The sequence below is a fragment of the Megalops cyprinoides genome, chromosome 19 (assembly GCF_013368585.1).
Source record: "Megalops cyprinoides isolate fMegCyp1 chromosome 19, fMegCyp1.pri, whole genome shotgun sequence".
Lineage (NCBI taxonomy): Eukaryota > Metazoa > Chordata > Actinopteri > Elopiformes > Megalopidae > Megalops > Megalops cyprinoides.
This window is the reverse complement of record NC_050601.1, coordinates 15,885,274-15,911,485: the sequence shown is the minus strand read 5'-3', so window position 1 is coordinate 15,911,485 and position 26,212 is coordinate 15,885,274. Positions and strand designations below refer to the sequence as shown.

Below are 26,212 nucleotides of genomic sequence, written 5' to 3'. Positions count from 1 at the left end.
GGAAAAGTAATAGGCCAGCTTTAATGGGCTGACATTTTGAGATTATACAGGATCCACAGTTGCCATTAAAGTGAAACAATTGTCAGGTAATTTATTCATTAAGTTGAATCCTAGTATGTTAACAAACACGTACCCCACACCCCTACCCTCACATAACCATATTATGAGCAGTGGAACACCTGGTGTCAAGTTACTGTATATAAAATCCTCATAATATTAATATCACTAATAACAATGACATTAGAAGGAATACTGTTTCTGGAGAAACCTTAGTCAGAGTTTTCATTTAATTGTACTAGGAAGAGTTCTGTATTACTGCAATGTTTCTGTAATTTGTTTTTTTTTTTTTTTAATTGTATGACTACATCCCACTTTCTTCACATTTGACAAGACTGCACTCACCCAGACAAAAACTGAAATTTCCAGTTAAAACACAGCAGGCCGCTTACAGTACTATGCACTTCAGAGGGACGACATTATCAATGCACATCACAGAGAGAGCCCATGGCGAGGGGCCAGGGAGACCCCGCTGAAAAATACCTGCCCTGACAAAGTATACAAACTGGCGGAATTGAAAGTACAAGTCTTGTCCTGCAGGGGGAGCCAGAGTCTCTGTTGGACTGTGCCCCTAAGAGGCAGGGGATGGGCCTGCTGAATCTTACCATTTCCCCTGCTTGTGCAATAAAACCTTTTCCTTCAGTGCAGGAGCATAAGATGGTATAAGGCAGGAGGGAGCCTGTTGAGAGGAAGGAGCAGAAGAACAAAGCCTATGAAGATGGCTAGAGTCTATTAATGAGCATGTAATGCCAGATGACCATGTGTCTCCTCCAGTGCAGGGCGTGACTTGAGGTTATGGTGGAGCCAGAGCAAAGGCAGGAGAAATCTGCAGGCCTGACCAAGTGAACCGTTTGAGACTGGGGTTTCTTCCCCACCCTGCCTCTGCAGTGGGACTGTAATGCACTCTCAGGGCACCGCAGATTGGAGGCTGTGCCTGGGAGCTCACAGTGGTGTCCAGGTTTGCCTGCTCACCGTCAGTCTCAGAGCCCTGGCAGGAAGAGCTTCCTCAATGCAGAGATGGAGGGGCAGTGGGGGTGGGAGGGGGGGGTGGGGTCATTCTGCCTGCTGTGTCTGGCCTCCCTCTGTCTCACTCTTGTAAACAGGATATCTTTTGCCTGCCTGCTGACTCTGCCTCACAGCCTCACACCTCTCTCATGTCTCTAAGTCTCTGTCTTTCTTGCCATCCCTCTGTTCTCTTACGCCTTCACACTCCTATTCCATTGCAGCCTATACCTCTACAGAAGTCCACTCCTGAACATTGCCCCCTCTGTCGTATCTGTGCACCCGATTGGCTCAGGCTCGTGGGTGTCGGCTGGCGGTCAGCAGGAGCCGTTGTCGCTGCCCATCTCATTCTCCGGGATGACGTCCAGGCCGGCGCGGGCGCGAGGCAGCTCGGGGGATGAGGCGGCTCCGTTCTTGCTGAGGCCGCAGGACTGGGCGGCGTGGTGGATCTGTCGCAGGGTATCCACGGTCTCATTCTTTGCATGCTTCAGCAGATCTGCCTGGCCCTGCAGACAGACAGACAGACAGACAAAGCCTTACCGCCTAACTTTATCTGGGGCCTGGGTGTGACTCTCAGCAGCTCCTCTGCATTCATGCACATTCCACAGACACGCTCGTCCGTGGGTCTCACATAGCTCGGGTTATACATGCTGCGTACAGTTAGACCAGGTTATGATTTCGAGAGATTTTTTTTCTGTTAGAAAAATGTACAGGTACCTTACGCACTTTCACACCTTTCAAATACAATGTAAGGACATGAGAACGGAAACGGAGGAAACTACACTGAACAGCCACTTCCTGTTTGTATCTACTCTTTTCTGCCGAATCTCAAAGATTGATAAAATCACACTGCTTGGGTTCCCTCAGGGTGTGAGGTGCTATACACACTTTGAAGCAGTAGGTGGCAGTGCAACATCTTGCTGGAAAGTGAAAACGGCAAAAATCCAGAGACTGTTGGAACGAAGAGGAGCGCATAGCACTAATAAGTTATCCCATAAGTTTACATGCTTTTTTTTGTTTATTTTTGGATAGCAGCAGGGAAAGCAGAAGGGAAGGATTGCAAAACCAAGGAAAGCTGTGTGGCACAGTGCAGCCGATCTGTGGTGCTTTGGTCTAAGAGGGAATCAGCTGTGGTTTCCCACTGTGCTGATATGCTTTCTGATGTGTGTCAGGCGGGGACTGTGAATGGCTAGGGTGGCCACGAGGCAAGAGGTGTTGAGGGCTAACCCAGGTTGTGACGACCGCCATCTCATGTGTCACCAAAAGGGTAACACTCGGAGATTCGAAGATATTCATAATAGTTGGGCCTGGTAATCCTAGAGGTGGAGTAATTACAGCTCAGATAATCTCAATTCTACTTTTATCTGGCATAGCACCTTAGTTGATTAATGCACGTTACAGTCCACTATTTCCAAACAATCCAAAAGAAACTAACTACGAAAAACTGGCAAACTATTCCTAGACTGTGAAAACAGGAAATACATGAGAAAACAGGAAACCAGGTTAACTGCTTGTATCACTAACAGTTCAATTAAATACATTTATTGTTTCTTTTTTTCAGAGAACACACCCAGCTGTCCTTTAAGCGTGGTCTTTTGCCATGACTTCATCAAGGATAGCTTTTTGTATCAATGCTACAAACCAAATGAAGACTGTGAACTAATTAAGGAAAGTGAGGCTTCCCTCTTCCTGTGCTGGTTGTTTAGAGAAAGACATCTGATGAAAATGATTTCACAAAAGATGTGAATTCAGCTCTACCCTTCGACTCTGGGAGGTCCAAACACAGAGCTGGTGCCTGGGGCCCCTGTCCCCAGCTTTTCATTACAGGGCTGTTTACAGAAAGTCAATTCTGTTTGGCACTGCAGGCTGCCGAGCACAAAACGTGCAGCGTTCGTCTGAGTCTGGAACGGCAGATAAACAAACCAAGCGAACGCCGCGCTTCTTCCACCCACAACGAATTGAAATCTTCCTTATAGTGAAATGAGAGCATTTCACCATCTTTTTTTGCCCCCACGTCTTCCTTTCTTCAGCAGCCAGGCAATTAAGCGATGGGTTGACCTCTCTCCGTGCTTTATCGGTAGTAACGTTATTGCAGGTAATGATTCGTGCAGCTCCAAAATGAGGCAGATAAAACGGTTATCTGATTCTGTGGCCTTGTCGCTGGCAGAGAAAGTGCGATACTGAGGGGCTGCTTCGGAACAGTTTTTGCACGTTGAAACCCAGGGGAAATGGCATACGTGCCTTTCTAAGCATAGCTACATGGCTCTATCAGGTGTTATGAGGCCTAAGACCAGAAGAAGCCATTTCTGCAGAGTAGCTGTGGGAGTTATTGATTTGAATCCTATGTGGGACTCCTTGGTTTGCCTGAGTGCCATTAATGCCTTGCCTGCTAACTTGCAGGAAATGCCCAGCAGAGTTCAGAAAGTGATTTTAGGACAGGATTGAAGTCAACTTTAAAAAAGGCCAAATCATCCGTTTGCTGTTGCTCCTCGAAATATCATCACTTCCTATTTTGACATTTCAAAGCTTGCGTGACTTTTGTCATTTAAAAGTGTCCTTAGCTGTCCTGTCCTAAAATCCCTTCATAAATCTGACTCTTAACAATTCATATTTTCTTCATAAAAGAACATGTAAACCTGTGCCAAGTTAAACTTTAAATGCAATACAAGTCATCTGAATGCCCAGGAGAGTCATCCTAGGCAGCAAAGACATAAAACAAATATTACTAATGCTTATTATAACAAAACAATGTTTTTGTTATGTTTGTTATTATTATTATCATCATTATTGGATTATCTTATTTATTTTGTGTAGTTATTTTCAAGGGCTTTTCTCAGGGTAATGATTATTAACTGTGACTTTTATGTGCATTTCTGACAAAAAAAACCATGTAGGATGATGTATGATGACTATCAGAATTTTATAATGAGGCAAGTATTACACTAATAAGGCCCAGCTTCATTTTGGCAGTGTTTCGCCTTAAACCTGGCTGCAAAACAAGAAATTGCATGGCGAGTAATCAATACACAGCAGGGGGTACAGTGCACTGACTCAGAGCCAGCCATTCTCCGGAGCTCAGAAATCCAGACGAACAAAAGAGAGCGCTTTGGTTTTCATTGTGTGGGTGACAGCCAGTGACAGCCTATCATTGTTCCTCCATTCAAACACACATTACCAGCCCCATGTTCATTTGCCAACCCTGACGGTGCTGTCGTGTGGTGTATACACGAGCTTTGGTTAGAAGGGAAAACAAGAAAAAGACTCAAGCTCACAGTGAATTGTGACCCTCACAACATTTTTTTTTTTTTTTTTAATAAAGGCCCGCAGTGAGAGTCCCCCCCCCCCCCCCCAGGGCCCCACTGTTCTTTGCAAATGAATTTTTCCCATAAATCTGGCATAGCTGATCAAAAGCCGACCACACAAGAGGAAAGCAGGGATTCTCCAACGCTGAAGACACCAGTCAAGCTGAACCCCCTTTTTTTCCCACAGCACCGCCGCCGCCCTCCTCACCTTCAGCACAGTAATGTTCCAGGCGTAGCTCTCCATGGCCTTCTGAAGCTTGCGTCCCTTCAGGCCCTCCTTGGCCCCGATCCTGTGGAGGTCCTCGTGGAAGTCCAGCCCTGAGGAGCAAAGACAGAGAGAGCACATTTTAACAGCCCCTCCCTGCCGGACCACTGAGCCATGGTACCAAAGAGCAGAGTTTCTTTAATATCTTCTATGGCATCTAGGCCTTGGAGTCACCAGCCTGGCGGCTTCCCTGGGTGAAATGATGGGATCCTATGCTCTGCCCTCTCACCAGTCCTGACCTCAACAATAAGCCATTCAGTGTTTTTGCACCTTTCTTAACAACCTGTTGCAGATTTGCAACCAGGGTACAAAGCTCAGGCAGCTGAGTCTAGCCACCTCCAGCCACAATGCCATATGCTACACATGGGTGCAGGTACTCATGTTTGTGAGGTTATGCAGTCAAATCCTTTACCTGTTTAGTAATTGTTACAAAGGGGCTATGCCTGCAGCTACAAGATGCAAAGTAAAGGCTTAGCTTAGTATAGTACACATATGATGAAAGAAGTTCCAAGATAGAGATGAACACACATTATTTGACATATGGCTCAAAATGGGTACAGTAACCTCCTGTTCTCCACAGTTATCTGTGTCCCAACACTCTTCCACCATAGTATGTCATCCCAACCCAACTGCTCCAGTGCTGCCTCTTGCCTCTTTCTGTCCTAGACTGCAATCCCAAGAAAACAAAAAGCAACAAACAAGCAATAACAATGATAACAAAAAACAGACTGGGCAGCTTTCCCCTCTCCCAGAGAGAAATGATTGGCCAACAACAGTATGTACTTCTTTTTCATAACCTCCTTGTGGGAGTGCTATTACAGGTGGGGAAGTATAAATATCCTGTTCTATTTAGGGAGGGTAGAGTGTGACAATACACGTGTGGCTGGCATTGCCTCCTGTCTTGGCCTGGCCTTTTTTTAATGACCACAATCAATCTTGTCAACACATCAGGTCTTTATTAGGTTACTTAAGAATGAGCTGTAATTCCCCTAGCATTCTCTCAGATGGAGATTATTCAACATCCAGAGCAAAGGAAAGTACTCTCAGTGGCCAATTTGTGATTGTAATTATCAGCTGTTATTCTGGCAAAATAGTTTGCTAAATCACATACGTTTCAACATTATATATCACTTACAGCCTTGGTGCATTTCTTCAAAATAAGGCCAACATTCCTCTTTGAATATAATTATGCAGCTATTTGGGGTATCAGACACAAAACCCAAAGTACCTCATGCAGTGACCTTCATAAAGGATCAAAGATATTTCTCCTCATTGAAATGATAAAGGCAACATCCAGTAGAACATGGTATAATATGCTTGTAAAGTGAAGAGCACAACAGCTACATTAGACAAGGAACATAAGGATTCACTTTTTAATGGTATAGGTCGACTGTAAGTCATCTTATTTAGTGGTCCCTTGATTTAATATTGTAAAACCAAGGTGAAATTCACTAGATTTACTTCATGGCTAAGTGTCTTCACATGACGAATGCTTTAACTGTGAAATCAGTGCAGGGCTGAAATCAGACTACGTTCTGCAACTGTAGTGTTTCTGGTAAAATAGGCACGAGTTTTACACGAATTTTCACACAAATGTATTATTTTTTTTACATTAAGCATATCAGATCTTATGCAGATTACCCACAGCTTCCTCAACTGTCAGTAGATCTTGTGCGAAATCTGCTAAATGGACAACACAGCTGAAATCACTGCACAGAGCTGGCATTTTTCAAGCCGGCCCCGATCAGCCGGCTTCAGCAGGCTGGCACAGCAGGTATTCTTCTCTCGCATCCACGCCGTTTCCTCTGACACCGATCGCAGGGACTGCATCTCTGTGGCACTCAGCAGGTCGAATCGCGCTGTAATGCGTACTGTGCTCGGTGAGATCGGCCATTACTCACGCTCCGCATGCATCGCCGGTACTGAGCCTCATCTAAAATGTCACGGGAGGCGAGCTGGGAACAGCCCGCAAACTCACAGAGAGGGACTCTTTAGAGCTGACTCAACAACAGATGCAAGGAAAGCCTTGGCATCACAGTACATTCCTGTACGCTATTGTGTACCACTTACCATCAACCATCTTACGGTTGAAGGTCAGCCTAAGTCCACCTTCACTTTGGCATTTGAGTGAATACAAAGCATGCACATGACAGACATTTTGATATGCAGCAGAAAATCTCCCACAATCCCAATCTTTGCATTTCGGGGGAACCAAGTACTTTGCAATGCATCTCTTACAGTCAACCTAGAACCGAGACATCTGCTGTTTCAAAATGATGCCAAATGCCGAGCAAATGTGTAGAAACAACTGATTTCATAAGGATTTTTTTGTTTAAAAATGAGTTCACAAATGACCTCTCTGGTGCATCAACATATTCCTTTTCTTGCATTCCAAAGGGAGGGCAACTCAAAAAGTCAACTACCACCCTTAATAGTGTAAGTAATGGGTACGCATTGCCAAAGCCAAGGGCTCTCTCCAGAATACAGCAGTGCCTTGACTTTGATCATGAGAGTAGCACATAAGGATCACAGAGTCCAAAGGAATACAGTTCTCATGTAAAAGGCAGAAATCCTTTGATCCTTCTTATATCACTGTCAATGAAATTCATTCAACATCAACCAAAGGAATCACACACACACACACAAATTCATCAATAAACGTCATTGCTTACATCAGGCTCTCACCCACACTGTTGAGCAAGTGTGAATCATCCATTCGCTGCAATTTCCCTTTAGCACATATCTTCAGGATGTTTAATGATCAAGGGCCCACTTGAAGTGCCTTTAGTGCTGTTTCGGCCAAACCTCAATAGCAGTTTACCTAAGAATTACACTTCTATAATGTGCAAGTAATTGAGACTTGAAATTAACGGTTTTTTTTTTTTGAGAAAATATAATGAGAATTTGAGATGGAAACGTTCATGGGTTTTACTTCCTTGTAGAATGGCCGGGTCCTAGTAGAAAACATTTTGTCCTGTTTTGTGGCACAAAAAGGTGACCTTCATCTTGTTCACAGCACCAAGCATGACCTGTTTTCCGAAAAGGAAAAAAAAAAAAACAAGGACTACCAGCAACACTCGGTTTGTGCAAACTTGGCTGTTTGACTGCACACCTCTGGCCGAGCTTTTTCCATTCATGTGGTGCCCTCACCTGACCCTTTCACATCCCCTTTCAATTTCTCCTGTATGTGGGAAATATTCCACCTGACTGCTTTCCTGCTCTTTGCAGCATAGACCCCTGTCCTTGCTCTCTGGCTTGATGCCAGCATGAGGTGTGTCCTCGTCCTCAGCGTCCTCTCCGACTTACACAGACACACACAGCTATTTCTCAGAATCCCTGTCTTTTACACTGTCCACATCCTCCCCCAGGACAAAAGAGAAAGAAGTGGAAAGCAATTTTGTGTGTGAGAATGAGCTTTGCACTCATCGCCACAGGTGTTACGCTCGGGCAACAGCGAGCGCTTGAGGAAAGCTTTCCCTGTACGGCCCCCCCAGTGATGTCATAACGACAGGGGAGGGCGGTGTCTGGAGACACGCTCTGGGGAGAGGGACGAGAATGGGCTGTTTTGTCATTGTTCCCCAGCGAGCGACTATTACGAGAGTGGTGTCTGGATGTGTGAGGAACGGTGACAGAACTGCCAATCCTGTCACCTCCCAGCTGTCTGTGGCAGACGTGCTCCAGCGTGTTCCAGGCCTGATTACTCTAAAGAGGAGACAACCCCAATCAGCTTTAATATGGCAGCCGCTGGCACTTGACAAAATTAAATTGATTGATAGAGCGATAAAAGTGAATGACTGATACGATGGAAACAGGAGGTTTTTTAAGGGGAAAAGGCAGAAGAGTTGGGCGATGTTCTGAACAGGAGTACACTTTGGATTTTCAATCCAGCAATTGAGAGGCAATTTTTGACGGGTATGTATCACTTATGACAGTGACCCTGACTTATGACCCAGCTAATGGGCAAGATTCCCACAGCATAGCGTGAATATTGTAGCAATATAAAAATCTCTTCATTTGACTGCAACGTACATGCTTTAGTTAGGCAATGGGTTACAATCGTTGCACTCACTCGGTAGCCCAAATTAATGGCTGAATATGCAGTAGAGTAATTGAGGCCAGGGTACTGGTGTCAAACCCATGACCTGCAGGTACTGAGCCTACTGCTTTAACCCCGACATCACAGCCCATCCTCCCCCATTGCCTCAACCTCAAATCCGCATGCAGATTTAATACTCACTGAGCTTTGAATAGATCATATTTTACTATTTGCTTTGCTATCAAAGCAAAAACTGTCAAAGCATATCCTATAAAAATCAACACAGTCCTTTTTCAGTCTTTGCATAATGCAACATGACATTAGCCACGCTCACATATTTATAACGTTTTGCCTTCCTGCATGAGAGTCCATGCAGAACTGGGGAAATGTCACTCTTTTGTCTGATATAACATTCTGAAGGTTGAATTAAATGTCAAATTACACCCTTCAAAGCTGAACCAATCGGAGTTTGTGGATAAATTCCAGTCAATGCAAATCTCTCTGTCAACATCCACGTGGTCGTGCAGTGTGCTGTACACATGCTCACCTTTTCTGAGCATCAAAGTACCGTGTAGCATGTAGCCCTCCTGTGATATTTGTCTTAGGACACAACTCACTGATTTACACTGTCATACTTGATCAGGTAGCAATGCTGGCCCAGTCAATCTGAGAACCAGCATAATTTTAAAGGAACAATACTCCTGTTTTGTATGGTAACATGTAATGACAAGAGAGCAGCTGGTTGAGGGAAAAAAAATCAGGGAGGGGATGCTGGGAAATGAGAAAAGGGCCTGTTTTGCTTTTAATTAAAGTGGGACAAGGGAGGGCGGGCCTCCTCAGCGCCTGCTGCCTGGGACTCAATTAACCTGTGACAGCGACTCCAGCCCGCCACTCAGCCTGGCATTTCTCCAATTATTCACACCCCAGCCCCCCTACCGGGATGCTGCATGTCTGTCTGTCATCCCTGTAACAGTGCGTTTGGAAACTGGAAAAGAGTAGCAGGGGAGAAGGGGTCTGATTAAGGTATACCTCGAGACAAACCTCGCTCGGACAAACTTTTCTCATCTACTCTGTGATCCACCATTACTCAATCCTAGTTAGTAGCCCAGTGGTGTTCAGATAAAAGCGTAACACACAGGTTGTGCGTTTTATGAAGGGGAATATCCTGAGCTAACTCCTTCACTGCCAGTGGGACTTAGTTTATTTGTATAGTCAACCCAGAGAACCCTAACAAGGGAAGGCCTAAAAGGGACACACTAAAATGGCACTATTGGTTCTGGATCTATATCAATGTTTGTAGCCCACTCTTGGTTAAAATATGATGGATCTCAACATAAGCTAATGCAAGGAGGATGCTGTTCTGGTATCATTACTTTGTCATTTCTGAATGCATGCTGTTTGAGTCCCTGCGGCTGCATTGAACACCCACACACTGATGCAACAACTAGATAACTAGATTCAGAACCGTCATAAACACAGATTAAAAAACATTTTAAAAACATACTAAGAAGGCATCTTCAGCATGGCTGAGGAAAAAGAAACCATCATATCAACCCAACCCAGCATTTATAAATTATCAATATGAAGGATAATCTAACTGAACCTTTTCACTACGGCCAATATTCAAATTCTCAGCAACTTTCTCCAAAAAATTCCTTTTCAGACTCAAGGTTTGAGATGTTATATGATAAATGTGGACCACAGATAAATATTCAGAGAGCACTCCATGCAGATTAAATTTCATAGAGATTAAATAAGGACGGCAAGGATATGAGAGACTAGTAAGGATATCAGTCATCTTCAGTAACTGAAATAACTGTTAGAAGAATGCCAGGCTTTCCATAGAAATGGCAATAACCAAATCTACCTCTATCTCATGTCCGCTGGAAGCCTGCCTCATTGGTCCATCAGTGATTACTCAACCAAATCACTGGCATTTGGTGGCCAATCAACCTACATTGTATTCAGTGGCAATTATCATGTCTTCGGCTGGTGGGCTGAATACTGCACTCTGAATAATGTGGAAACTGAACCTGAGGGCACAACATTAATATCAGTGCTGAAGCTGCCACTGAGTAAGCACACAAGAATGCAACAGTGCCAAAATAATGCTGAATCTTCTGTTATTCATTGCATTTTTCTGATTATAAATCACACCAGCCTCCTCGTTCACACTACTTTTTGAGCACCCGCACTGCACATCCATCAAGCAGATGCAGACGCATAATTATGCTGCTGACTACAGTTGCTGATGAGTTGGTCTGAATAACCCAATCCTTTTTGAATACAGTCGATCCTAACTTTTTGGACTTGATATGCGTCTAGAGAGCATTTCTGAAAATGGGCTGGAAATCTAACTTTTCCTTAAAAACAGCTAGATTTGGGTAGAGCTGTTCCATTTTGTGATACATACACTGCATGATGGTTTGCGAATGACAGCGCACAGAGAAGGGATGAAGAGAAATCTCAGTCTGGTGATTTGTGAGTTTACAATACAGAGTGAGTTTTCGTCTATCATGGCAGGTAGCTTTTGGGGCCACCTTACCCATAGGCAGGCAGCATTTGGCCTTAGCCAGACAACACTGGTCACAGCCCAGCATGTAACCACAGTGCCCCACAATATCTGTCAGGTAAATTATTTCTGAACAGAAAGGTAACAGAAAGCACAAACCCACAGAAAGGATATAATCACATTGTAATTGCAGTCCTTTTTATGGCTAGCAGTGCCAGAGGTTGATGTGTGTTATGTTAAGCTCCGGGAAAACAGAGTGTTCTGATCTTTGCAGGTTGCATACAACAGTGGAGCTTCAATGAGGCATTTTAAAGCCCCCCAGGGGCCCTACTTCCTGTACACTTCTTCTGGATGAACACACACACATACAGATGTGCGCTCACACACACACACACACACACACACACACACACACACACACACACACACACACACACACCCTCTCAATTAATTAACACCTTACTTGCAATCCTTGCTTAGGTTTCTGCAAAAAAACATTTGCCCCCTTTCATTCTTTATTTTTCAAGTAAGCTACTTAAAACTTTCCTTATTTGGCTTCATTCAATACTGTATTCCAGTGCACCCTGCACTAGTGCCTCATGGGTAAACACCAGCTGGGCTTGCACCACTGTTCCCTGACTGTGGGACTGCAAAGAGCCCAGACATTTTGAGGGAAAGCTGCTATGAGGGAAAAAAGCTTCCTTTAATTTCATTTCCTTTTTTCTGCTTTGCAAAACAGAACCAAAAGCGGCCGACTTAGGAAGAATGTAAGTACATCATAGCACTACCTTGACAAGAAAGAGGCGACATTGTGTGGCACATACTATCCCGCAACCACAGTAAGGGCCTTTAGGAGGGGCGGAGAAAGGTAATCTCTGTTGCAGTTCTGAACGGGTGAACAGTACATGCTTTGTATGGTATGGGAGTCTGTATTTGAAAGCCTTTTGCAGTGGAGTTCACTCGCTGAGCAGACTGCCTCCCTGTCTCCACACCAGTGCCTCGCTTGACTTAGCGTGACATCCCACGACTACCACCAACACAGCTGCAAGGATAGCCACTCCAGCTATGCTGCCATGAACAGTAATGAGCTGTGTTCCCGGGCGACCCCAGTTCTGGCTCTGCTGCTGAGGAGGAACAGGGTGTTTATGAAACAGCTCGGGATTGGTGACCCCAAAGAACCTGCACTGGAGTGGGCTCTTAGAGCCTGCCTAAAGGAGAGGGCACAGCCCCGGCACCACGAATGTGACCTATAGAGGTGTGCCTTGCCCCATCTCAGGCGCACAGTGTGGGAATGTGGCGCCGCCCGCTCCGTCGGCCACTCCCCCATGGACACAGGCACGCTGGCGGCCAGCGGGGAGCACACCCTGACAGAATAACCCCCAGCTCTCAGTATGCGTGTGAGTCAGCATTCGCATGGAGAAAGGAAACAAAGAGACGAAGTATGAGCGCTCTAAGAGCATGTGCGACTATATGCGAGTGTGCGGCCACATTATGTGCCAGACTCCCATCTCCCAAAGAGCCGGGTGGAACTGCTGTTGCCCCTGACAACAAATGCGTCCACGGGTGACACACGACGCAAGCACTCCCTCTGATTGGCCACCTAAAGATAGCCAAACACACATAATAATACTAATTGAAGCCGTGATTCATTATCTAAACTCGCAGTCAGAGATACAGCATTAGGGTGCACCTGCATGACCGCAAATGACAGCAATTGAAAAATGGGGATGGCTGTGCTTTATAATTAGAGGCCAAAACACTGTGATGAATGGGAAAGAGGTCACCACCCTTCTAATCTGGTTTCCAAAAATTGGTTTTGTTACATTGAATTAATACTTCGCAGTCAGGTCTGAATGCTTCCAAAGGGTGAAGAGTTCATCATTAAGTTTTCTTTTTGCTAATTTTCTTCAGTGTTTTTCCCACAGCACACAAGATGTCCTTATTTTCTCTCTGTGCTGTCAGACAGATGCGTAGGTGAATATATATATATATATATATATATATATATATATATATATATATATATATATATATATATATATATATATATATATATATAGAGGGAGAGAGAGAGAGAGAACAAGAAAGAGACACCGCTCTTATTCCTGTAAGTCTGGCATTCTTGGCTGCTGACTGGAGATCATCTCTGCCATTGGAAATTTAATGGCAGTTCTGTTGTTTTCAGCAATAGAACTGAAAGAGACTACTCATGCTGACGCACCATCCTTAGAGATAACGCGATGACTAACAAAGAATATTCTCCTTTCACTTATGGTAAGTGGCCTCATTCGTTTACCCTCATTCTAGCCACAAAGTAACTAACGTCAAGGCATGTAGCCAAAGCCTCTAACTCATTCTCTTCTCACACCACTCTCTAACAGTAATATCAGTGACAGCAGTGTTCTGCAACCTGCAATCCATGCAATGTTGACGAAGAGGCACAATGGTGTGTTTCAGGTGGTAGCATGGATGGAGACACCTTGAGGGGTGGGATATCCTTACTTGGGGGGGGGGGGGGGGGGGAGTTATGATGTATTAACCTACCAGCTCGCTGTGCCTGCATGAGCTTGGCATAGACGACGTCGGCAGACTCGATCAGCGTGCGGCTCGTCTGGATCATCTGCATTTAATCAGACAGAAAACAGGGATGGGAAGTTAGACTGATTCCAGCACTTCCTGTACCCAAGCGCCGCACGGAGCCTGCTGTCAATTCAAGGCCAGCCAAGACAATTGGCCACTTCCTGGGGAAAAAAAAACCCACACATACACAATGCATGAACGGGCCTTTCAGCCACACTTACACAATTTAGTGTATTAATGTACCATTTATTCTCCCCCCATTCTACATTGTGCTGGAAAGGAGATCCTTGTCATTTCCTGTCCAGCTCTTTCAACATTAGTAATTGTGTGCATAAAGAGAGTGATGTTTTAATGAGGTCAGACAAAAAAACAAAACTGGTGAATTTTATTTCCAACTTCTCTATTTGCATTTCTGTTTAGCGTGTACACGCATGCACACATAGTGACTGAAATGATAACACCACCACTGCTGGCAGTGTGGAGGTGGACATCAGGGGACAGGATTCAGGTGGAGGGTGAGAGGAGCAGGCTCTGCCCCAATTCTGGCCCCACGCCACTGCCACCTGCAGACCACTCATTCATTGCAATCAAATCCCATCTCCATTGTTTAACTGACACTGGGCAAACCACCCACCATGACAATATGGAGGAAGTCAATACGATGTCACACCTTTGTCTCTAAGGGAGAAAAGGGAAACATATTTGTTCTAGTTCTCCATTGTGCTTGCTTCCTTTTTTATTCAACTCAATTCTGAATTTTAAATTAATCCAGATTTTCAGGCCAGTTAGATCCAAGAGGATGCAATTTGTGATATTAACTGAGAGGATGATCACTTCTGAGTGGGGTGGGGAGTTCCGGCTTACATTTTAAACAGTACAGAACCTGTACATAGGGGACTGCTCTTAGTGCGGAGGGAATAAGGTGAAAATGATGTCAGCAGCGAATGTTCTAAGTGTGAGTTCAGGCCATGTTTTCCATCACATAGATCTGTCACTGCTAGCCATACCCAAAATGCACAGCTCACCTGAGCCCATTCACTGGGGCGTTGCTGTGGGATAAATCTGCCAACGACATGCGGTTTGGGGAATGTTTTTTGTACGCTGTGGAGCTGCGACACAGAACATCAGAGGATGGCAGAGAACCCAGTGTTTCACGCACCATAAAAGTTTCACTTCTTTGCTGATCCGCTTAAGCCAGGTCAAGCAGTGCACGCTGCCGAGAATCAGCACCTTTCCACTGAGGAGAATCGGTGGGCGCAGACAGTTTCTCCCCTCATTCCTTCAAGCTGCACTTAAAGTGGTCCACGTTGAAGTGCTATGTATAATAAATATTATCCCGAAGGAACTGCCGAGGCACATGTGCATAATGCATAAGGGCTTCATTAAGGTTCAGTAGGAGGCAGAGCGCAAAGCAGAAGTAGTTCAGTAGACCACAAGTTAAACAGGCCTGGAAATGCTGTGGCTCAGCTTCCACTACCAAACCTAAAGCCAGAGGGTTTGGTAGTAGAAGACTAGTAATGAGTCGCACCTTAGAGCACTTTACCACTCAGGATAGAGGGGTAATAATATGATAAAAAAATGGGATAATCCATGTTAAATTGCAATTATCAGAATTCATTGAAGTGTTTTGCTGGCTGTTTAGAAAAATACAAGCAATGCAAGAGTTACATAAAAATGAAGTGGTATCAGAGCTTTAATGTAAAGAATAAATGACTATTAATATTTAGTGTAGGTCCATCATGATTTAGTTTGACATACTTTAACTTGTGCAATCTGAATCGGTGTTATATCTGCACAACGGCAAGGCACAAATGCAACAGAGAGGAGTGATTAGTCTGCCTCACTTATGTGCTAGGTGTGGCACAGCTGAAAAATTCAAATCTGCAGGTCAGTGACTATGCTAGCTGGATTAGTGGATTCGTGGGGACAGAACAGCAGTGAATCTTCTTTAAAAGGCTTGTAGTTTGAGGCAGGGGGTCATACCGTGTCGTAGGCGGTGAGGACTTTGCGCAGCAGCTCTGGGATGGGGCCCTGGGCCTCCATGGTCGGGTAGGCCTCGGTGAGGTTGACTGAGACCCGCAGGGCACGTTCGCTGTTCAGTAGCCAGGTTGAGACGGTCAAGATGCACTGCTTCATGTTGGCTGCTGGCGTCAGACCACAGAGCTCTTTGAAAGACACTGTGGCATTCTGGGAAAACAGAGGGGCGCAAGGGAAGGTCACAAAGCTGTTCAGGATTGGCAGCTCCAAGGTTGATACATAAATGTGTTATGTCCAACAAAAAGCTTTCCCTCAGTTCTATGTTCTTAGAGAACAAACCTAGTCACCAAGCCCACCCATACAAAAAATATATTGAGAATATATTTTATAGAATATACTGTATATATTTTTTTAGCTCAATCAATATATTGAAGATATGTAAATCATTATGTAAACATTGCAATATATTTCTGCTTTGCATTAATATGTATTTGCCATATATTCTTGGCCTGAACAACATACTGTATCTCTCAGTATGTTACAATATATCTCAGTTTTTGTATGGGCATACCCTTGTAAGCACAACCATATTCCCATAAGCACAAAAACTGACCACTAATCCTAATAAGTGCACTCATTAAAGCAAATTAAGTTGAGGTAAACCTAGTTAACGTTATTTTAAAAACATTTATAATAGTAATCATATATACATAGTAATCACACTGTTCCACTCTTGATACAAAGGGCATACTGAACCCTACTTGTGTTTTTTAATCTTGATATTCATAAAGTGTGGAATTCAGCAAGTTAAATCACCTCATCACTTCTCTGGCTAAAGAGGTTATGTGGTTCACATTCAACAGTGAAAGTCATTTGTCAGCAATTGTCAGCAATTGGTCAGCAATGTACAATCAATTAATCAATGGCAAGACAACAACCCAAAATCCATATACTTCATTTTTCTTCAAATCCTCTGTATCTGGTGTCCATACATGGAATTCATGTGTGTATAACACTCAGTGCTCAGCACCTTCAGCAGTGCATGAAGTTTCTCACACAAAAGTACTCCTCTGTTCCACAGAACCTGGGAATCAAAGCACAGTTTGGGGCACTTCTTTCCAGTACTGATGGGCACAAATGCAGTGCCTTCATCCAAAAGAGAGTGAGAGGGGCAGGAAGGGGGGGGGGGAAGAGAGGCAAAGAGAGGCAGCCTGATTTGGGTCTTTCTCGGGAAAGCCTCCACACAGCGTGGGAAAGAGAGTCCCCTCTCACCAGGAGCTCTGGCCTCAGAGAAAGGCTTCATTATCCTGCCGAGGATGTGCCAGTCATCGGTCTCAGCCTTGTACAGGAGGGAGGGGAGCCAGCCGACACAGGGATTTGCAGCACAGTGAATGCACCGTTAAACAGTTTACCCACAGCTCCGAATGAGGCACCCAGAGAAGTGTTAATCCCCTGATCTCCCATGTCCCTGACTGCTCTCTTGCTCTCTCGGTGACTCCTACCCCCACCCAGCTATCTGTTCCTGGCCCCTGCAGGGTTTCTGATGCGACTTCAGGGAGGAATCCAAGGGGACTATTTTAGTGTGATAGGGAATGCATGTTCCAGCATGTGTGTGGGGAGGAAGGGTGCATCACTCTTCTACTAAATCTGCCCTCTAATAACCAGAAATCAGGCTGTACAGAAGGGCAAGCATCTGCGTTGAAATGTTTGTCTAATTTGAAATTTGTTTTATTGCGTTTAATGTGAAGATCCCGCTTAAAAAAGTCAATCAAGAACTTTGGCACGACTTCAATGATATTTGCATCTTTGAGTTAGGGCTTTTTAGTATCACGCCATACTTTGAGGACAGTCTCTGGAGATAAGGATGCAAGGACCGCTGCGTTCTCTTTTTTCCTCTCTGAGGCTTGAAATTCCCTTGGTGGGCGGGCACTTTGTGACAGCCGAGACGCTATGGCGATCTGCCTCAGTTCCCCTTGGACATGTCTTTAATAGACCAGCACAAGGGAGAGATGGCGAGCAGAGCGTTAGGGGAAGAGACCCTGACCGCTGCACCCAACTGCCTCTTGGAGAAAACCACTTTATAACACTACAAGAGCGCTGCTAACAGAACAACCTTCCTGTCATCAGGTTGCTTGGTTACCTTTTTTGATTTTTTAAGTAGCGGAAGCAATGGCCAAATTAAAAGGCTTTTCTTCAAAACATCCCCCCCCCCCCCCCCCCCTTTGTTTTATTTATTCATTTTCCCTCCAATATTAAGGTCAACAACCCTGCTGCTGCAATCCCATGATTTTACAATGCTGGTCCTATAAAGGGAACGAGGCCCCAAAAAGAACCCCCCTCTTTCCCTCTCCCTCTCTCTCTCTCCTTCTTAGTGGAGTTCATATTCATGTAGTTGCCTTGATTCATGTGCACAGTCCTGTTTTTTTTAAGTAACTGATCTAGTCATTCAGTGATACATTTTCAGGTTACTAGCCCATCTGATATCCTATCAGTTCTTAACTGTCTTCTTACTTATTAAAATCTTACACTGTGACGCATAAAGGAATGTTAGCAGAAGGAATTTAAACAAGTTACAAACTCAGAGCTGTCTGAAAGTCTTGAACCTTTCTGGAAAACCCTCTACCCCACCCTGCCCAACTGTGACTTTCTCCTGTGACTGTTGTGACTTTCTGATCTGAAGAAGATGAGACACTGGGCAGATAACTGCATCAAGAGCTCTTTCTGCTATGATGGCGCTATGGGGTGTATTCATACAACTAGACAGCATCCAGCTGCAAAGGTTATACTTTAAATATGGGTGATGCATAAAAATAGTCCCCTGGTCCTACCGTGAACGGCAGACAAAAGACTTGTGTGTGTATCTTTGGATCTTCATAGCTCATACAAAGAAATGATTCCTGTGAAACAGCAATACAACCATCTACAGTTAGTAATGCATGAGTCAGAGCTATATGCACCAGATAAGCGTATTCACTCTCCACCTGCTTAAGACTAGAAACAAACAGGTGTCACATTTTAATGGTAATAATCTGGTGATGTCCTTGTCTGCACCACTTTCATGATGTGCTAATCAGCAATAAAGGTATGTTTCTATACCTTTAAGTGAAAATGATGACGTGCCAAGGAAACCTATACACTTTCACACATTGCTAAAACACAGTATCTGTATTCCTGTCAGGTTTATTGTCACACTAAGTTTTTACACATACACCCAGGGCTGAAAGTAACACTGACCTGAGGTCACTGGCACTGGCATGAGGTGAGTATTTTTGCACATAGGTGATTATTAACTTTGGCATACTAGCCTGCCCAGCAATTTTGCTTTTGATGAGCCACAGGATACGCACTCATAGCTAAGGCTTGTACTAACATATAGAAGGCACATAAGCAATAGTATTTTAGCCAGCGCCAAAAATGTTGACCTTGTTGAACCCCTATGTGTTCTGAAAAAACAAATGATGGAGAATATGATTTAATATTATTCAGGCAAGGTGTATTACAACATGCCAAAATATTACTATTACTATTACAACAGCTACTACTACTACAACAACTACTACTACTAACAATAATAATAATAATAATAATTACATAACTTTATTAAAAAAACATGTAGAAAAAAAGAGGAACTATATTAAGCCATCTTAGGCAGCGTGACTAGCCTGGTGAAAGAACATATGAAAGACGGTACAAGATAAATCAATTATTCTACAAAACTCATGACTAAGTCTGAAAGGCACTGAAGAATACTCAGTAAACCCGTATTAAGGCCCAGACAGAGAAAGAGCACAAAGATCACTGCCTGTAAAGGTCATCTGTTTTCTTGTCTTCAGAATTTGCTACTGAATCGTTTCAGAGCTTTTGAACTGTCAGGATTGCTTAATTGGGAGGAAAGCGACTGAGGAAGAGGCGATCAAAGCCAGTTCTTTCGCAAGATGAATTGACCCTCGATGACACTGTGCACAGTAGAAACTACATCCCCACTTTGTCTGAGGAGTTCAAGTGCCAGCCACAAGTACACGTAACAGGGCTTCCAAACCGACATTAACCTGTGACAGCTCTTTTGTTATTGATTGTTGCATTGTGTTTCTACACAAGAATCCCACAGCACACAATTTTGGTGCAGATCCATAGGTCTGAGGCCACAGGTCGCAGCCCTGTGATGAAATTCAATACAGCAGTGGAAAGCGGAAAATCCACCCTGGAATATTTCATCCAAAATTGACCTTTCATTAGAATGTGTAGTTGTCAATACGGCTAATGATGGCCAAGCCATTATTTTGTCAACTTGGTAACAAGTAGGTCTTTTGAAATGCACCCTGGCTGAATTGGTTCAGTATGTACTGTCATATTGCTTGCTTCACAGGGCTGTAATAATTGCTTCCATTGATATGTTAATTGTCCCTCAGTCCATTAAAAGCATCCTTGGAGACAAAGAAAAACATGGAGAAGAACTGCCATTTTTCATTACTGCACACACGAATGTTATTATTCAAATTTGCAAGCTAATAAGCACTAAGTGTTCATACAATGGGTTTCAATATTTCACAAAATCACAGCCACCTATTTATCTAGGGCATGTTATGCCGCTTAGAAATTGCTAGCTTGAAAAAGCAAGGAATTAAAAGCTTTCATCATTTAAAGTGTTACAATTAAAGATAACTTATCGAAGATTTTAGTAAATTTAAGTACGGTTAGTTGATAAATTGATTTTGTAATAGTGTAGTGTGCTATGGTGGCAACAAGGGAGAAAATCTTGCCTGTGAACTGAAACTGTGTTGCCCCCATTAAAAGCAATGCAGAGAAACCCAGCTCAGTTTTACCCAGCTCATGTAATATTTTCTTTTGAAGAGTTCTTGATTTGAAAATCACATAAACACACATAAACAAACATGAAATATTTAGTACCTGTACATTTTCTCTGAGATCTGTGGCTTCCCTCAGGGGTTGCGTAGATGCTCTGAAGAGCTCGTCCACGATTTTGAACCCCGTGGTTTTGGTGGAGGTGTACTCCCTGGCTTTCCTCCCCTTCCGCACTGACAACCCCCTCTTATGGGCCTTGCCGCCACCCCTGCGGTTGGTGATGGCAATATGCACGAAGAGTGTAGTGTTTGGCAGAAACTCCCCTGTCAACGACTGCAAGGGGACATGCCTGTACCCAGGCTGCAGGCACTCGAAAGGAATGGTGTACTGGCCAATGAACTCATCCCCAATGTAGTCATCATCTAGCACCACGAAGCGCAGCACCGCCAGCTCAGGGAGGTTGATCTGGAACTCAAAGCTCTCATCAAAAATGGGGTTGTCGCCGTTCTGCGACACTGTCTTAGTCCTTTGTTCTGCGCAGTCGGCAGGGATGCCGTGGATCTCCACATAGATGTAGGGCTCAACCACGTCCCCCTTGGCAGCCGAGCCCCTCGGCTTGGGCAGATTCTGCCCGCTGATGACCTTGATGTGCAGTAGCTGGGCAGATACCCCCGGCAGGGAGTCCCTGGCATTGGCGCTGAAGTAAGACACCTCCTCCCTCATGATGGCCGGGCGCAGCACGTAGCCACAGTTCCCATTCTGCCGGAACCAGCCTAGGTTGAGGTCCATCATCAGTCCGGGCGTCTGGAAGTTCATGGCCACAATCTGACACCCACATTTCCAGAAGTCCTGAGGGTTCATGTTGCTGGCATCGATCCGCATCGGGGTGGGGTACACCCTGGAGAGGAACCTCTTGTTGTAGGAAACAAAGTCCTCGGGGTATTCATTGGCAAATCTGTTGGCATCAACTTCGTTGAAAGAGCAGATCTCCCAGTATTTTTGCTCCCTCTTTGAGGTCTCAAAGTCTCTAAACTGCACTGACTTGCACAGCGACACAAGATCGGAAAGATCTTTGCAAAGCCTTAGCCTTTTACAGCCAATCCCATTCAGCTGGTCCTTCTCTGCTGTCCCAGCTCTTCTGGACATCTCCATTCCTTCTTCCTCATCCGTGACATCGCCCTCAGAATCTGGATAGTTGGGTGGCAACCGCTTGCCTTTGAGTAGAATCTTTCCTTTCAGTTTCTCAGGGCTCGGCAGGTAATTTTCTTCCAAGCTTGGAGGGCCCACATACAGCTTCTCCCCCAGGATCTTTTTTATGTGCTGTGCCATGACCTTTTGCTGGTGGATGCAGCAGTGTGTCACCAGGCAGATAATCAAGGGGTACTCTGAGCATTCAAAGGCATACTGGTTAATGATTTCCAAGACTCTGCAGAAGGCTAACTGGGAGGCAACTGAGCTTCCCACATAAATAAGGGGCTCATTGTCAGGACCATCCCTGACCACCATCTCCAGACTCCGGCAGCCCATCTTCAGGGCCTTGATGTAACTGCTGATGTCTGAGGAACCCCAGAAGTGGTCTTCCAGGAGGGAGGCATTATGTGAGGAGTTAATATAGTAGTGGGACAAGGGCTGTGTCATGTCCTGGCAGACCAGTTTGTGCTGTGGGTCAAAGATGTGACACTCAGAGGAGAGGAGGTAGTGTGTGAAGCCATCAATGGAGAGGTAGCCCCTTTCCCTGCCATCTATAGATGGCTCATACTTCTGGACAATATCCCTGCACATCTCCTCTGTCACCCCTTCCATTCCTTGCTCCACCTCCACAAAGAGCATCAAGTCCTTACAGTCCAGGTACTCCTTGTTGCTAGAAAACTGCACCAATAAAAAGAATATCTCTGGCCTTGTACATAGCTCACAATAGGCCTCAATGAATACATCGATGTTTATTGCCTCCCCATATTGGTCCTTGGCCTTCTGGAGCTCCTTGAACTTGAGCTCTATCTGGGATGCTTTCATGCCGGGGTTCAGGCCCTTGATGATCTGGGTAGCTCTGGAGAGGTCGATATGGCCCTCCTTCTTCACGTCAGCCATCTCGAACACTGACCCTATCCAGGAGGTCCTCAGACTGGGCTGGCTGGGATCAACAATGTCTACTGTGTGCCTGCCATAGGACACCAGATACCGCAGGCCCATCACCCAGGTGTTGACCACATCGGGTGTGCTGGCCACTAAGTCAAGGGACTCATAGTTCTCCCCGTAGATGATGGAGAAAGCGCACTCTTCCGGGAACTGATCAGACAGACCGTTGCTACGGAGTACCGGGGTCTTCTTCCCCAGCCGCACCTCCTTGATGCTCTTTATCTCCAGCTTGGCCTTCTCCGAGTCTTTCTTGGAGGGCTCCCAGCGGAGCCAGTGCATGTCCGGATCCAGCAGGAAGTAGCGGTTGTACATGCGGGAGTTGGAGCGCACCTTCTTCATCTCGCAGCCCTCCATCATGAAGGCCATGCAGGCGGCCGTGCTGTTGATCTTGCGGTCATTGGGCATGGAGCTGAAAGACACCGTCTTCTTGCGCACTTGCTTCTGCTTGGAGCCATCCTGGAAAGATGAAAAAGACAGGAGAGGCCACAATTACACAGTGTATGGACATATCAAATTGGCTCGTGGACAGACAACAAAGGTCGATAATGCATGAGGAAAGAAAAAAAGGCCACACAGTTTCCACAGAGCGGAGCATGCTTTAATCACAGAAGTTGTTTACACATATGTAGATGCATATACTGTTGAAAGGGAAAAACAGGGGCACAAATAGGTGGAAAAAAACAACATAAGTGAAAATCATGTATCACCCTTTTGTCTGTCAGCAGATACATTATAAATGAATTTCTGAGAACATCTGTACATGTAAACTGCCTCTGAATTTACACGCCGGCTCTTGTCCCATCTTGTTTGTGAATCTTAGCAAACAGGCGTGGAACAAAAGGCTCTGTTATACTTTACAGACAAAAGCAGCATTATCATCTGCTCAATAATAGCATTTGTTTGTGTCCTGTTGTTCTCATAATATTCCCCTTTTCCCTTGAAACAAATTCAATATAGCACAATTACCTCTGCTTCTTTGGAAATACAGACTTTCTGTGTGAAGGCACGGTGTGCTATTGGAAAATGCCACATGCAATCAGACCATACTAGAGCCAGACTGCCCACGTTTACTGCTGACAGGGTTGCCTTTGCCTTGCTTAACATGAAATCTGTGCTAGATTAATGATGGATACAGAGAGCAGCTGGGGCCATCTGAGTCCACTGGGATGGGAGCTGAAAGACTAGGGGGTGAGAGGGTTCCTCATGACGGAGGCGCGTCACGCCAGAGAGCTCAGGGATGTGAGCCCCCTGGCAAGGCACCGTGCATCGCAGCCTCTCCAAATGGAACATCAAACGCTGCTGTCTGAAATTCATCCCTCCCTAGATGGCCGCCCCTCTGCCAGGAGCTGACCTACATTAGAGCATCCAATATGCTTAGGTATGCAAGAGACACGATACGCAAAACAGGTGTGATGGAAAGAGCTGGCTGGAGGCATTTTGAGCACTGGTATCTACCACTGGGGAATGCAAACAACAGCAAGTGAAAAGAAAAAAATAGCAATTAAGGGGAATTATACCATGAATCTGGAAACTGGTTTTTTACACCCCAAATAAATATCACCCATACAAGAGAGGTAGCACCTAGAAGACCACTGACTGAATCAGTCAACTAGGATTAGACATGATGGGTATTCTGCTGATTCAAGGTAGTTTAACTTGGATTTGCTGAATAACACACACGCACACACATGCGGACGCGCACACACACACACATACACACACACACACACACACACTCACACACACACACACGCACAAAGCAGTTATTCCTGTTTGGTCTTGATAAACACAGAATTCATTTCATCTGGCCTGAAAGCAGGTCTTCTAACTGAGAGCTGAGGCAAGCACATAAGGGGGCCACCTGGTGAGTTTCCAGGGGCAGCTGTGGACTCAACAGATCCCCGAACTCTGGTCCACCACGGCCACTGTGAAACGTAACAGGCTAATTCGTCTCAATCCTGACAGAACCCATCTGATTATGCCAGATAAGATGATCAGAATTAACGAGCCCACCTGACACAAACCTCCCACACAACCTCATCATTACTTTCCTTCCTTATTCCAGAAAATGACCTCCCTCCCTCTCACTATATGACTATGCATTACCATGAACCAGTTACAGAGATTCATTAGGCTTAAGAACAAGGCTGATCCTAAACAAGCTGAACTGACAATTACTTCAATTCTCAACGCAACAGCACACATGTGACAGCAGCAAATAGGAGTCGTGACCAAAAACCTTCACACGCTTGGGCCACCCAAATTAAACATGAAGATGGCAAGTGAATCCAAACTAAAACTGTGCAAGAAAAATAATGCTTTGCACAGCTGCAACACTGGACAACAAAACACAGAAATGATATGCACAGAAAACTATGAAAATAAAACTGCTCTTGTTGCTTTTCCCACAAATATTTAGCGCATGAATTTAGATATTTCAGCCTGGAGTCATTTGGATGCTGTATAATATGGACTCCTTCCAAGAAGCTAAGCTCTACATTCAACAAACACCCCTCCACTGCACCAGAAAGCCCTGATGGAGATTACTGGCGGATGGGGGGGGCTCCACACCTCTTTCCATCTCCTTCTCCAACCCCTCCTTTTCCGCCTTGTTCTTAGACCAGAACTTCAATCCTGACATTCATGGTGATTCCAGCTGCCATAATTATGAGATTGAATTACAGAACCATCTTCCTCCCTTTAATCTAGTTCAGTTCCACCCATTGCCAGTTGTTGCAGAAAAAAAAAAACATGGCCCTTGACTTGAAACAGTGGTGGAAAATACGTTTATTTTTGCTCTTTTAAAAAAAGAAAATGAGTACGTTTGCATTATATAAGCATCCGGGAAAGACCTCAATTTAAATACAGAACAAGGGGCACTGGACGTGGTTTTTAGACAAAGCGTGGAGAGGCATTGGAACCAGGAGCTTGAAGAAGATTGTTTCCAGACCTCCTTCCAGGAAGTGCTATCAATGCTAAAGGGTGAAGGTCATGGGTAATCTTGTGTTTCATTGGTGGACCTGTGCAGTTTTAATCATCTCTGGCTCAGCAGGGGAAGAAGCTAGAGGTTTCAAGTCTAGCCACTTTAATATGTTATGGAGCTCCCAGTTTTACGGTCACGCTTTGATCCACCCTGAGATCTCTTTTCTTGATTGACCCATAATTAGTTAAATGACCCTGTGCTGTGGGTAGTCACATTAAAGCATGACCCTGTCAAATTCTCACAATGGCACAAACGTCTCCCCACAATTGTCGAATATGTCATCTTATATTTGATACTGTGAATTACTGTGTTCATCACATTGGTTGATATCACAATAATCAGTTTTGACAATTGACGACAGTTTGACAAAGTTTGAGACAATATCTGAGAGCAAATAACCACATATTCTTTAAATAAGCATAAAAATAATGTAGATTTATGGTAGGGAGGAATGGATATGGCAATGACCTTCCTTAGCGAAAAAAGTTCCTGCTTCATGTGAGTGATTTTTTTGCAGAAACATTTATATCCATTCCTACTCAGAGTATCTTCTATGTGA

General features: G+C 44.7%; 1 protein-coding gene across 1 annotated transcript in view; it reads right to left on the bottom strand.

Moving 5' to 3' along the window:
• Positions 1–1,112: 1,112 nt before the first annotated feature.
• Positions 1,113–26,212, bottom strand: part of LOC118795197 (inactive phospholipase C-like protein 2) — a 62,691-nt gene continuing 37,591 nt past the window's right edge. Inside the window, exons 2-6 of the mRNA XM_036553595.1 lie at positions 20,640–23,126; positions 15,738–15,941; positions 13,719–13,794; positions 4,570–4,679; positions 1,113–1,565 (exon numbers count right to left, since the gene is read on the bottom strand). Coding sequence (XP_036409488.1) covers positions 1,377–1,565; positions 4,570–4,679; positions 13,719–13,794; positions 15,738–15,941; positions 20,640–23,126 — 3,066 coding nt within the window. The 3' untranslated portion in view covers positions 1,113–1,376. The remainder of the gene's footprint in view (positions 1,566–4,569; positions 4,680–13,718; positions 13,795–15,737; positions 15,942–20,639; positions 23,127–26,212) is intronic.